The 14,246-nt window shown below is 53.8% G+C and overlaps 1 protein-coding gene across 3 annotated transcripts in view; it reads left to right on the top strand.

The window, feature by feature from the left end:
• Nucleotides 1-353: 353 nt before the first annotated feature.
• Nucleotides 354-14,246, top strand: part of SHISA6 (shisa family member 6) — a 263,181-nt gene continuing 249,288 nt past the window's right edge. For all 3 annotated transcript variants that reach the window (XM_057716875.1, XM_057716873.1, XM_057716872.1), the window contains exon 1: nt 354-1,000. In XM_057716875.1, the coding sequence (XP_057572858.1) occupies nt 354-1,000 (647 nt within the window). The remainder of the gene's footprint in view (nt 1,001-14,246) is intronic.

The raw sequence follows: 14,246 nt of genomic DNA, 5'->3' as shown, positions 1-14,246 counted from the left end.
GCCGCCGCCGCCGCCGCCGCCTCCCGGAGCCGCGCTTCGGGTCCCGCCTGAGCCGAGCCGCGCGCGGGGCCGCCGCCGGCGGGGGATGGGGCTGCCCGGGAGGCGCGCCGGGCCCGCGAGGGGAGCGCGGAGCCGGCGCGCAGCCTGAGTCCCGGCCGCCCGCCCGCGCCGGGCTGCTCCGTGCGCACCGCGCGCCGCCGCCGCCGCCCGCGCCCCGATGGCGCCATCGCCCCGGCGCCGCTGACCGCCCCGCGCCGCCCGCCCGGCCCGCGCGGCCCCCCTCGGAGCCCGGCCGGCCCGGGGAGCGGCCTGCCGCGGAAGCCTGCCCGCGCGCCCTCCCGCCCGGCCCCGCCATGGCGCTGCGGCCCCTGCTGCTGCTGCTGCTGCCGCCGCTGCTCGCGCTCCTGTCCCCGGACCTGCTGCCCGGCGCCGGGGGCGCCCGCGGCCGCGCCGCCAACCGGACCCTGAGCGCCGGCGCCGCGGCCGTCGGGGGCCGGCGGCCCGGGGGCGCCCTGGCCCGGGGCGGCCGCGAGCTGAACGGCACCGTCCGGGCGCCCGGCGGCCCGGAGGCGGGGAGCCGGCGGGGGCAGCCCGCGGCGGCGGTGGCGGCGGCGGCCAGCGCGGCCGTCACCTACGAGACGTGCTGGGGCTACTACGACGTGAGCGGCCAGTACGACAAGGAGTTCGAGTGCAACAACAGCGAGAGCGGCTACCTGTACTGCTGCGGCACCTGCTACTACCGCTTCTGCTGCAAGAAGCGCCACGAGAAGCTGGACCAGCGCCAGTGCACCAACTACCAGAGCCCGGTGTGGGTGCAGACGCCCAGCACCAAGGTGGTGTCGCCGGGGCCCGAGAACAAGTACGACCCGGAGAAGGACAAGACCAACTTCACCGTCTACATCACCTGCGGGGTGATCGCCTTTGTCATCGTGGCCGGCGTCTTCGCCAAGGTCTCCTACGACAAGGCCCACCGCCCTCCGCGGGAGATGAACATCCACAGGTGAGCGCGGCCGCCGGGGCCCGCCCCCGGCCTCCCGGCGGCCTCACCCCTCTTCCCCAGGCTTCCCTGTCCTCTTGGCTCTTGGCGTCCTCCTGCCTCTCTCTCTCTCTCTCTCTCTCTCTCTCCCCCCCTCTCGACTCTGACTCTCTGAAGTCAACTTACCACCGCTCTGCCTCTTTGACAGGTAGTAAATCAGAGCCTCTGCCCTCTTGTCCCTGTCTTCGGAACCGAAACGCATGCTTTGGTTGGTGGGGGGATTTGCAGGGCAAAGTAGGGATTGGCGGAGTCGGTGAGTTTGAGTCTAAGGATTGTACACTTTCCGTAACCCTGGGTGGGGGTCCAGGGTGCAGTTTTCAAGGCAGGTGGGCACCTCGGTGTAGGCTTTTATTGCATTTGGTGTTCTGAGTCAAACCAGAGCATCATCTTGGATATAGGAAATTGAACAATGTTGGAACCTTACTGAAAAGAGTGTGAACTGGATGTTCTCATGGTTAGAGATGGGGGTGATACTGAAAGGAAGCCTCCTGGGACAAGAAGGAATGCAGATCTATCCATTCCATCTTGACCAAGGGCAGATGGTGCCTCTTCATTGCATCCTGCTGAGTGGGATGCTTGTCTTTCCTGCTGAGACTGGAGGACTTGTTCCTTTAAACCCTGTGGGCAGAACTCTCTGAGTTAACACTTCTTGCTGTGTTCAACCCGGTGGGCATCTTTCACTGCTTACATTAGGAAGGCAGTGGGGACTGCCTCCTACCAAAACTTACGCCAAGAGCTCAGAATATGGTTGCCCAGGGTTCCACCCTGACTGCCTCCCTCCCCACCACCCTAGCTCCCAGAGCACCCCTTGGGAAGTCAAAGCCCAGGGAACAGGAAACCAGCCTCTCTTTACAACTGTGGGAGTGATGCGCCCAGGAGATGCAAACTCAGCTCTGCTTCCAGTCCCCTGGCGCGGATGAATGGCTGGACGGGGTTCAACAGAGACGTTCAAGGAACAGACTCGGCCCCGGAACACGCCTCCATTGCTGGCACGTGGTGTGGGCACTGCCCTAGTAGTTGGGACCACCCCCCATCCCCCAGACCAGCTTCTCTGAGTTTGCCCGGCAGGCCCCCACCCGGAGCCAGACGGCTTTAGATCATCTCCGCACTCTGCTTGTTATCCTTCTGGCCTGAAAACCTCTTCCCCCGTTGCTGTGGACATTAATCACCTGTACTCTGATGAAGAGGGAGAAAGGCAGATAGAAATTTCTGGGCATGATTTTGTTTCCCCTGGATACTGTGGGTGTTGAGAAAGGGTGGTACGCTGTGGCAGATTTTGAGTCAAATCCACAAAGTGTGGGTACTTTCGTGTTGACAAACTCGGGTGTTGGAATTGGGTGCTTCTGAAAGGAGATGGTTTTATCATCCTCACTCATTAACCCTGAAGCCTGAAGTACCACTGCCTTCATCCCACCCCCATCTTATCTCTCAGGGAGTAAGTCTATGGCTGGTTGGTCCCGGAAAATGGTGGAGGAATCGTGGCAAATGGTCTGTGGTCAGTCCTGGTTCTTGAAAGCAGAGGGTCGGCGGGATGGAAAGCAAAACAAAGACAAGACACTCCCTCCTTAGGTTTTGTCTGGCAAAGAATTCTCTCTCGGCTCCCCTTCCTGAAGCAGAAGTGCCTGGTCCTTACCACTCTGCCTCTGCCTCCAGGTCCCCAGGCTTGTCCACCTTCACCTTCTTTGATGGTTCTGGCCTCTCATCACACTTTCCATTCTGGCTGTGACCTCCTGCTGATGGAATCCCACGAAGCTTTCTTTGGGTTTCTCTCTTCCCCAAGCCGTTCCTCTCTGCACCCTTGGGGAGACCTGCCCCCTGCCCTGCCCTCCACCTCCTGCCGAGTTTCTTTGTCACCACCTGGGAGGATGCTGATGGCCTTTGGATGCTGCCGTTGGCCTGTGTTCTATGGGCTTTGACCTTGGAGGTGTCACTGACCCCTCATCACCCTGACTCCCCAGCCCACCCCAGACTAGGGTGATGAGTGTGTGTATGGGTGTGCAGCTCAATGGTGATGCCGTGAGGGCGGTTTCTCTCCAAGGCTGGGAAAGTGAGGTAGCCATGGGAAGGGCGAAGCATTTCAGCCCTCAGACCATTATGTAAATATGGGCTGTTTCTTCCTCAAATTCACCTCCTGATTTTATTCAGTTCACAGCACCTCTTCCAGCAGCTGCAGTCTCGCCTGATCAGTGCTTGGGAAGCCATCATGTTGATGCTTGTTAGGTAGGGGACTAAGCCTGTCTCTGTGTTTGGGGGGGTGGGGGAGGGGACAGAGCATGATCGATCCATCCAGGATGCGCCCTGAGTGACCTTGGGCAGGTCAGGGAAACGTTTTTCCATTCTGGATAACGCAGGCACAGTGGCATCCCACCCGACCTCTCCCTTTATAGGCGTGTCGGGGTGAGTGTGCAGATTTGAAGGAGCTGCCCCCCGACTGCCAGGCGTGTGCAAGTGGTACCACCCTGCTCCCACTTTGCTCATGCTTCGGAGGTCACTGCTTGCTGTTCCAGGGAGTTTGGGGTGCAGATTGTCTTGCTGGGGACCTGGGGTAAGAAAAAGGAGAGAGTGATGGAGAAAGAGAAATATTCACACCGTCCTCCCTGGGGAAAATGGAGGAGAAGGAACATATACTCTTCAGAGGTCCACGGAAGAGGTGGGACATGTGCTCAGTTCCATACTCCTTGAAATAGTTCAGCACAGGCATTTCCTTTCTGAAAAGGAAGAGATTATTTTACTTATTCCAGCGTGTGAGCCTCTGTGAAGATGGTGGTTGGGCAAACAGGCTGAGCGGGAGGGATGTTTGCGGGAGTGCTAGAGGGTGAAAAGGAGGATGCTGGCTCAGGGTGAGCCATCTGCCTCCTCTGGTGTCCGTCCGAGCCTGGCCAGCCCTCCGCCTGCCCTGTGCGCACCCCTTAGGGCGGGCCTTCCTCTCCCTTCTCAAGCCCCTGCGGGGAGGAACAGATTTAGTCTTTTCCAGAAGTGATTAGACCTTGCCATCTGTGTGAGAAGTCCCCCCGTGTCTGTGGGGGAAGCATCATCAGCTCTCACGCCAGAGCACATGAGCACAGACGCTCAGCTGGACCCCAGAGGGGGGAAGAGGTGGCCTCGGGGACCAAAGGCGGAGCCGGGCTCTGGATCTGGAGAGCCCTGGACGTCAGGCGCCCACCTTTTCCACCTGGAACCCCAGAATCTCGGCCTCACCTGGCTCTTCTTTTCACCTGCCTGGGCTCAAGCTGCCGGACTGCAGGCGTCCGCCCATCTCAGTGTTTCACAGGCGGCTTCTGCGATGCTTCCGTGGGGCCGTCTGTTCAGCGAGGGGCTGCCGTGGCCTCCAAGGGCAGCGGCTCTGCCCAGGACGTGGCCTCAGAGGCGGGCTCCCTGTTGACATTCAGCTCTGAACCAGCTGTCTCACATTCCAACCCATCCCTTCCTCCTCACCCTGTGTGGATGCATTAGCATCTTGGAGATGAGGATGATTCTGAGGGAGGGACTGTGTGGCTTTAAAAAAAAAAAAAAGTGCCTAATGAACAGATGGGTCAGGAAGCTTCTAGGATGCTGTAGGTGCAGTTGGTGAGGCCAGAGGTGCCCAGGGTCCTCCCACTGCCTGCACAGGGATGAAGGGTTGGAGGAATTTAAGGTGGAGATGGGGGTGGAGAAGTACTCAGGGCTGTGGGAAGAAAAACCTGAGTGGAAGTTATTAGGGGAAAAGGAAGGTATTAGGAAGCGACCTGGTAACCATCAAAAGGGGCCTTCATCTTTGGGTTCCTCTGCTTATTTCTAGAAACATCAAGGGAATACCGAGTCCTACCTTTTCTTCCTCCAGAAATTAATTACAAAGCCAAAGAGCTCTGTTTTGTCCTCACAGACCACATAATTGCAGTAGCGGGACCATTCTGTCAGCTGATTTAGTGAGTTCTCTTCCTAGGTTCCTGGGCGATGAATTGTCAAATCATGCCAAACACTCCATTATTTGAAGCACCGTGGGCTCACTGTAATGAATTGATCTAAACCGAGAGTCAGCTTGTTTTGGTTTTGGTTTTTTTTTCTTTTCACTTCAAATATAGCAGTTGGAGGGAAAGGAAAAAAGCATCTTGCCTTGGACTGAAGGTCTTTGCCTTGCATGTTTTCCATTTTCTTTGAGTAAAAAAGAAAAAAAATGCATGGCGGGAAAGCAGTGAAATTGTGGAAGAATTTAAGAAGGCTTATGGAGGGAGGGGTAGGGGAAGGATACCAGGAAGACAGAAAGAAGCCAAAATAGTAAAGGGAGGAAGGTTATCAGATGATAGTTTTCTCCTGCCCCCTGCAGCTGGGTGCATGTGTACTCATTCAGCAGATGAGCCCTGCCCACCCGCTGTGGGCAAGGAACACTTCAAAGTATACAATGTAAGCCTATCGAGTGTATGTTACCTTTGACCCACGGAGACTAAGCAGAGTTCATTCTCGAAGGAGCAGGTCAGCCACGCAAAAAGCCCTGCCCTTGGACAGTCCTCCCTGGAATGTTTCTTGCTGTCTTCCTGGCCTCTCCCACCCCACCCCAGCCCCGGAAGGGAAGGCATGCACACCTGTCCCTTTTCCCTGCCCACAACCCTGCCCCACGCCCAGAGCACATGCATTTGGAGGAATCTGCTGCTGAGTTACTAAGAGTTGACCCACAGTTCTAGGCTCCCATGACACAGGAGGAGGAAAAAGTCCAGTGCACCGTTTTCAACCTGTTTTAATGAGACCAGAGTGAGTGTGCAGTCGATTTCAGATCAGTTGTGCAGGAAGTGGTGGTTAAGAGCTGAAAAAGTGAGCTGACCGAAAGAGGTGATCCGAGACGGACACCCCTCGAGATCCGGAAGAGAAGGGAACTACGTGAAAAGAAGCTTCATCCTCCCAGCCCTCCTGCCCGATTCTGCGGGGACTGCCAGGGTGGCCTGAGATCTTTCCTCTCTGGCTCCTCCCCGTAGTCAGCGAGGGTACCCACCTGCATGCAGGAAGTAGCACCCAGTTCCTGGCTGCTTGGGGTCGCCATTGGCCTTTTCTGCCCCCAAGTTCTGCACAATCTGTTTTTGAAATTAGGGTGAATTCAAGTGCATTTTGTCTTACGATTCTGGGTACATCCCTTGGCAATACATATCCCATGGAGCCACACCTTTGAGGTTTGAACTTCCTAGTGTAGGGACAGTCTCAGATTGGTGACGGGGCAGGGAGCCCTGATGGACTGTATGAGAGCCTGGGTTAAATTCATTTTAAAAATACTGTCTGCTGTGATTACCCGCCCCCCGCCCCACCTTTTCTCTATCTTAGGGAACTCCTACCCGTAATTTTTCCCTGAGTCACATTTATGACCCCACACTTCCAGCATCTTTATTCTCAGATATTGCAGACAGGGAAGAGGGCTTGGCAGGAGGGTTTCCCAGAGACCCCTCAGAGGGTCTCAGTCCTTTGGCCTTGAGCAGGCTTATTTTACACCCATTCAGGATAGATGGCTAACCTTGTCCTCTTTTTTTTTTTTTTTATCTCTAGAAGTAAAACCAAAATGTTCTGAAAAGGTAGAGTAGTACTTTCTATTATTTTGTCATCCATTACAGAACCATAGAGTTTTTATTGCGGGCAAGTTATTTAACTTAACTAATTTTGTAAGCCAAGCAGCTGACGCCCAGGGAGGCCAGGTGACAATGCCAAGGGTCCCCAGGGAAGGGTGAGTGATCTTGAACTACAGAAGCCAGGGTGCCGGTGTCCTGGGCCGCAGTACCACTCAGCCTCGTCTTCTTGCCCAATGAAAATCTGTTCTGTTTTATTTTATGTACATTTCTCAGTCACCACCAAATAACTTTCAGATACGTAGAGATGTGAGTGACAGCCTTCTCCCTTCTCATCTCTCTACATTTTTTCAGCCCTTTCTCATTCAGTTTTTCCATCCACTGAAGTGATTTCCGTTCATCTTCCCTGGTCCTTGGCAGTTTCTCCGAATTCCTCTGTAAAGGGCAACACCCTGATGTAAGGTTATTATTATCCTTTAATAAGAGCTGAGTAATGCAGACCATTTGAAGAAGGAAAATACAGCACAAGCCAAAGAGCTGTGAACCAGAGCCATGGGTCACTGGATAAAACTTTGTACAGAATCCTGTAATAAAAGTACGGGCTGTGAATGCTTTCTCTCTTTCCCAGCGATGGGTGGGGATGCTGAAATCAACCAGGTCCATGCGTTTCAGCTTTGCCAGAGCCCAGAGCCCCCCAGGCATCCATGGTCCTGAGAGGAGGTGATTTCAGGTTTGTCCTGCAGGTGGGCTCCCTACGTATAAGACAGCTCTGTGAACCCGCAGAAGCACATTCACTGGTGCCCACCCTGCCCTTTCTCAGCTCCAGGCTGAGATACCGCAGGGCCAGGGTGAATACAAGGTGAGGGGTCCAGAGAAGCCTGGGGGGAGGATGGCTGATGGAGCTGGAAATTTGGGTCCCAGCACTATGTGAAATTTACCTCTGTGGCATGCAGTTCTGGGCTTTTGCCTGCAACATGCCCAGGTCCTCCTTGGAAGGAACCAGGATGTGCCTATCCTAACATGTCATCCTTCTAAGCAGTCACCTTGGGAGGCTACATGCTGTTCTTCCCTGGGAAATATTGCCACAGTTCCTCTGGTGAAAGTGCTCTCAGAGCCTATGCCTGTCGTTTTGACTTTTCCTAGTGGGAGCGTATTTTTATCCTCCTAGGGTAGCTGTGATTCTTGTAAGCAGTGATCTCATGGGGCTGAGGCCAATGAATGAAGTAGGTGCTTGGCCGGTGATTGATTAGAAATGAAAAGTGCCTCCAGTCAGGAGACCTTTTGGCCCAGAGGCCTCGTCGGCTGCCTCCAAAGGCAGGTGCCCAGAGGAGGCGCCTGGGACTGAATGGGTGCCCAGCATCAGAGCCCAGTGCTTGTGAGGACCACGTATCCCCTCCCCACGTAAAGGATAATTACCGACCTTAAGAAAGTGAGTTTCACGCTCTCCCAATGTGTCTGGGCAGACCGTGGAGGAGCCAGGAGAGAGAGGAAGAGAAAGGGGTTCCATGTGCAGAAAATGGCTCAAATAACTGCTCAGAAAGGGTGAAAAAATGGTCCCACATTTCTGCATGAGATAGTAGACAGGTAGCTCAACTTGGATTCTTAATTTGATTCTTTTTTTACAACTTTTATTTATTTTTATTTTATATATTTTGGCTGCGTTGGGTCTTTGTTGCTGCACGTGGGCTTTCTCTGGTTGCGGCGAGCGGGGGCTACTCTTCATTGCAGTATGCAGGCTTCTCATTGTGGTGGCTTCTCTTGTTGCGGAGCACGGGCTCTAGGCGTGTGGACTCAGTAGTTGTGGCTCACAGGCTTCGTTGCTCCGTGGCATGTGGGATCTTCCCAGCCCAGGGATCAAACCCATGTCCCCTGCATTGTCAGGCATATTCTTAAGCACTGTGCCACCAGGGAAGCTCTCTTAATTTGATTCTGAGAGTAAAGGGACATGATTCTTTGGGATGCGATTTCTTTGGGATGCGTTTTCTTTGGGATGTATGTGACCAGGCTTGGGGTCAGAGCCAGATGCCAGCCATGCCCTGCTTCTCCCTCCCCTCCATCTGAATGCCCACCCCTCTGCAGTTTGGCATCCAGATGAGGTCACCACTTGGGCCAGACAGCCATCGACGGGGCAGAAGTGTTTGCAAGCACAGAAAGATGGGGTTTCTGGTGAGCATTGCTGGTAGAATCCTAATGTACATTTCCTGTGCCTCCCCAGACCCCCCCAAAACTGCTTTCATTCCACAGGGTTGATCACAGACATGGAGCGGAGGTGGGGCAGGCCAAGTTTAAGGGCAGGTGACGAGGGGCCACAGGTGCAGCAGTTGTGGCCAGTTCTTGTTCCTCTTTGGTGCTGGGGAAGCAGCAGCTGCACTTCTGTGGGTGGGATGGGATTCTTTCTTCTCAGGAGGAGTTAGTGGATGGTGAGGGGCTGGGGCAGAGCCTCTGGCCCTGCCGGCCCCCTAAAGGTCACTCTTGAACACCCTGCGGGGAGTCAGTCCTGCTCTGCGGCTGGGCAGCCCCCTCTCTCTGCTCAGGTGTCAGGGAGGGGTAACTCTGTCTCCCAGGAGCTTACATGACCCCATCACCCATCTCTCTAGGAAGCTGGTGTTGAGGACCTGAGGTCTCAGATGAGGACTCAGGGTCACATGGAGGAAGCAGGGTGGGGGAAACACTCAGAAGAGACCCCCTTCTCCAGGGCTCCCACTGTACCCGCGTTCTGCGTTATCCCACTGCATCCTTCTACCGCCCTGGGTCTGGTGCCCATTTAACAGATGGCAAAATCAACTCAGAAGGCTTAGTCATTTGCCCAAGGTCACACAGCTAGTCCATGGCTGGTCTCTATCTCCTTTGGGGGCCAACGGGGCAGCTGGCTCTTACCTTCCTGAATGTAAACAGATACTCAAACTACTTGAGAAAGCAAAGACCCACCTGCTCGTGCCCTGGGACGTGTTATCGCTGTAAGGGATGGGAGGATGAGTGACCTGCGGTACCTCAGAGCTGGGCTGGTGGCCTCACTTGCATTGCATGCAGGGCCCAAAGGCACCCGGTCAGCGAAAGGACTCCTCTTTAAGAACAGAGCATATTGGTGGAGGGTGGTGAGGACAATACAAAGAAAAGGTAGAGAATAAAAACAAACGAACAAAACCACACTGGTTTTAATTGAAAAAAAAAAAAACCCTGAAACAAATCCCCCGCCAAACCTTTACAGTATTGCAAGGACCTCAGGGCGATTCTGCAGGAGTCCTGGCTCCTGAGAGTAACGGGGCGCTAGAAAAAGAAGCGATTTGGGGGTGAGACGGTGGATCTCGGGCCATTCCCAGTTTTAATTACAGAGACGGACGGCTCACAAACAGCCCTGTTTATCACAGCTCCCCTCCCTGCCCCATTTATAACCTCGAGCACAGCACGCACCAGACCCCGAATTCTGGCGAGCTCGCTCTTGCTCCCCTGCTCCACTTCTGCTCTTCCCCTCCTCACTCCTCAGTCTTTCCCCACCGTTTCTCTGCTTCTTGGGCCCCCAAGCCCTCTGTCCTGAAAAGCCCGTGAAAGGGAAGGAGGCCTGGGTTTTGCTCTCCACCTCTAGCCATCTCAGCCGGCAGTGGTGGTCATGGTCACGGCTGTGGCTGTGATCCCTGGCAGGGCTCACGCTCTCGGGTCTGCAGCTCCAGTGCAGGGGTCCCTGACCATCTGATTGAGGTGGGTGTGGGAACGTGGAGGTCCTGGGCACTGTTTTCAGCCCCCACCCTGGTCAGAGGGACTGGAAAAGCCTTGGTCCTCCTTGCCCAGAGCCACTGTCCCCGTCTCCAGACTCATGGAGGCTGGGTTCCAGCCGGGCTTTGGTGACTACGAGCTTGGCCCTGTTCCCCAGCATTTGGGAGAGGAGTCACCGCTTTCTGCAGGCTTCACAAACACTCTCGTTCTTCCTCGCTTTTTTGGCATTAGGTCTCGTGTACTGTTTCCATTAGCTCCGGCATTAAAGTCTCATTACTTAGGACATCTGTCCTCTGGACAGAGTCGCGGTTCCCTCAGCCAAATGTCCTCTTCTGGGAAGGGTGCTTCACACCCAGACAGTCAGCCCTTCCCTCTTCCTTCCATCCTGCTGCTCTAGCGAGGAGGGATTTGAACCCCGAGAGCGCGTGCCAGGCTGAGGAGGTGCAGGAGTGTGTCCAGATCCTATCCATCCCCCTCTTCTGAGGTCCCGGGATGCAGACCCTTGCCGTCATCCAGGCACAGGGAGGGGGCCGAACCCCATCGTAGCAAAGAAGTTGTTGCCAGGAGAGCTTTTCTCCTCCAGCCCTTGGATCAGCCTCGCATCCTATCAGGCCTCAGTCACCCCGATCTCTGGGCAGCTGAGGCTGGGCTCCTGTTAACCCACCTGCAGAAATGACCAGGCGGGAGACCCAGGCCACGTGCTGAGGCTGCTTCAGAACTTTTGGAAGAATCTGGATTCCAGCCTCCCTCTTGGACCCCCTCTGACTTTTTACTGCATCCTGAGAAATTTGCCTGAACTTTCCCAGGGATGCTATCCCGTGGGCTGGAAGGCTTTTCATACTGTGGGAAGTCACGCAGCCCTTCTGTCCTCAGGTCCTCAGCTGCCAGCTTTGTACCCACCTCTGTGCCCGCGCCCCTACCCCACCCTGAGCACTTGTGGAGAGGATCTGCCGCTTCTCTCTCTCTCTTTTAAGTCACATCATTAAAATGCTTCTTCTTGTTCCTTTCGGTGTCTTTGTCCACTGCTGCTTCTTTCTGCATCTGTCCTTCTTTTGATTCCTCTTCTCTTGAGTTTTTTTCCTTTCCTCGCTTCCTCCAGTTCTCCTCCTTGAACTTGTCCTGCTGTAACTTCATTAAACTGCATCGATTCAGACTCTGCTAATTCAAAATTTATCCAAATTGGACCTCGGCGAAGTTGCTTTTCTTTTCTCCGTCTGATAAAAAGCTGTGATGAACAGATTAATAGCTCAGACAAGGCTGCAAAGATTGTGCGGGGCACATCCACCAGGCAGAAAGACAGACTGTTTTCTAGCAGGCTCCTCTGTACACAATTGGCATGCTAATTACAAATCATTCTTATCTATTCCATAAAGTAGCTCTTCAAAGATCAATTTTTTTTTAGCCTAGTTTGTAATCCTGCAGTGGCCCAGGAAGCAGTAACAATGCATTTCCTTTAACGTGTTTTATGATTTCCATGTCTGTTTTATTGCCTGGGATTAGCCTGCTCCCACTGCTGCTGACTTGGTGATATTTGCCTGCAGGTTGCTTCGAATTCCCTTTTGAATTCCCTCTGGGGGCTCCCGCTAACGTCCCCTATTCTTGTTTTTTTTTTTTTTTTTTGTATTTCTCTAAGTTTTTAGAAACCAGAAACTCTCTTCACTTTTGGCTTTGAGAATTCTGTGACAGATTATGCCCGCACGCAGGGCTCCCCTCATTCCCTCTTGCCAGTGGGTGCCCAGCTGGGCACAAGAGGTTAGGGACCTGGAGGCAGACTTAGGCTGGCCCCATCTCTGGGGGATAAGAGGACAGAGATCTGTCTTTCCTCCCTCTATTCTTTCCCTATTGCCTGTTCCTACCTCACTGCCCCAGCACCACTATTCAGATTGACAAGACAGCGTTGCACCCACTGTGGGACGAGACAGGATGTACTTACACGCGTCCTTATGGAAGAGGACATTGACCTCCATCCTTTCGCCTGCTTTTGTGGCTCTTGAGGGACCCCTAGCAGAGCCCCCTCTCTCTCATTCTTGGAGGTCATCATCCATCTCTCCCTGCCTTAGAGCATTTCCTGAGATAGGCGGCAGGCTAATCACGACCTCTGTCTCTTTCTGTGCCCGTGACCTTGGGCGGGTCCCCCAGCCCCTCTCTGGCCCGTTGGCCCTGTTGTGGACTGGGGGCCATCAAGTTGTGGATGTGCGTCCATCTCTGGCCCATTCGGATCTCAGCACACCTGGGAGGTTCAGGAACACAGGGTCTACGTCTGTCCTTTCACACGCACCAGCCGTGGGGTGCCAGAGAGAATGCATTTCCTCGCACACTCTATTCATATAGGAGTGTTGTCTGCACATGGCCTCATGGGAATGCCTGTCTTCAGCACCTGAAACTCCTAGACTCTCTTGGGTGAAAGGGGTTGATGAGGTGTTTTCGTGCCTCTCCCTCTGGGCAGCAGATGCATCTAGAGCTGGGGCTCCCCCTCCCCTGGAGGGGGTCCACTCTATTCTTAGGATGTCAATTCTTATGGGAAGCCAATGTTGACTCCCCTGGTGTGGGGTCCGCCCACCACGGGAAAGTACTTGAAAGCACTTGAACTTGGAGATGACAATAATGTTTATTTTTTTTAAAGAAGGAAGAAAATAAAGAAAACAAAGAAAGAAAAAAAAGAAAAAGGGAGATAGGAAGAAGGAAGAAAAGAAAATAACTGAATCTTTCGCAGAAAATGTTGCCCTGGCCCATTTGACCCATTTACCCTTTTAACGCCCCAACAGCATCCTGATTTGTTTTGCTCACGATGTGAATCCCTTTGCTTTTTATCTCGAAGATTTCTTGCATGGTAGCCGAAGCATGGTTTGTGACGACCTTGCAGGAAGGAACAGACAGACACTCTCTTTGCACTTGGCTCGCAGAGTCCAAGTTCAGGGTTTAGCAAAAGCTGGCGTGTGACCAGATGCACTTCTGACCTTAGGCCTGAGTGGAAAGTATGGCATGTAGGTGGTCCCTTCCAGAATGACCCGTAGCCATGGCCGTGCCACATGGCTCCCTCCCCACACCAGGAGTTTTGCCATCTGGCGTTGTCGAGTCAGCCCTCCAAGGCTCCCCTCTTTCACCTGTACGTGTGGACTTATGTCGTGGTCTTATTGGCTGAGGCTCTGTAGACACTGGGAGGTTGTATTTGGATTTATAATCAAGTATTTATATAGTGCTTATGAGGTGCCCGGTACTGTTCTAAGTGCTCTACAAATATGAACTCATTTAATCCTCTTAATAACCCTAAGAGGTAGATGTTATTTTTGGCCTTATTTTTTTCAGTAAGGACACAGAACCACAGGGCACTTAAGGAGGTAGCTAACGACCACCAGCACCCTAAGTGGCCGGAATTCTGACCCAGGTCCTCTGGTTCCAGAACACCCATGTTTAGCTCGTAGGCGATACCGCCTTCCTTTTGCCTCTCCTGTAGATTTACATCTGTGCTTATAGCAAATCAGGAAAAGGACACCAACAGCATCAACAGTAAGAGCAGCAGTAGGTACATGTATTAAGTCATCTATCACCTGGCTGCCCAAGTGGCCCTGCTAACAAATCTCGGTAGCATTTTTGTTTTCCCAGGTCTGAACGGTAGCTGCCCGTGACACATCCAGAGCTTTGATTCATGTTCAGACAATCCAGATATTTCTGGAAAAGCCTAGGCTTGGTGTAGATGCTACCGAATTTCCCAGACCTGGGTAAATCTTCACATGATTCATGAGGCAGGAAATGGTGTGCGTGGACAAGATGCGGTTAGGGGTGAATTGCGGTCCCGGGAATGTACATCCGCTCTGTACCTAGCCCGCGGCTGGTCACCGAGGGACAGCTCCAGGCCAGGCACCCATCGGGATGCAGTGACTTGCCTTGCAGGCCTGAAAAACAAAGCAGGCAGGCTGAGCTTTCCTGTGCTAAGTTCGGCCGTGTTTATTGGCCGTGATGAATTCCGGTTGTGCCGG

Source organism: Hippopotamus amphibius, chromosome 17 (assembly GCF_030028045.1).
Source record: "Hippopotamus amphibius kiboko isolate mHipAmp2 chromosome 17, mHipAmp2.hap2, whole genome shotgun sequence".
In the NCBI taxonomy this organism is placed as follows: Eukaryota; Metazoa; Chordata; class Mammalia; order Artiodactyla; family Hippopotamidae; genus Hippopotamus; species Hippopotamus amphibius.
Note: the sequence above shows the minus strand (reverse complement) of the source record. Positions and strands in the feature narration are given on the sequence as shown.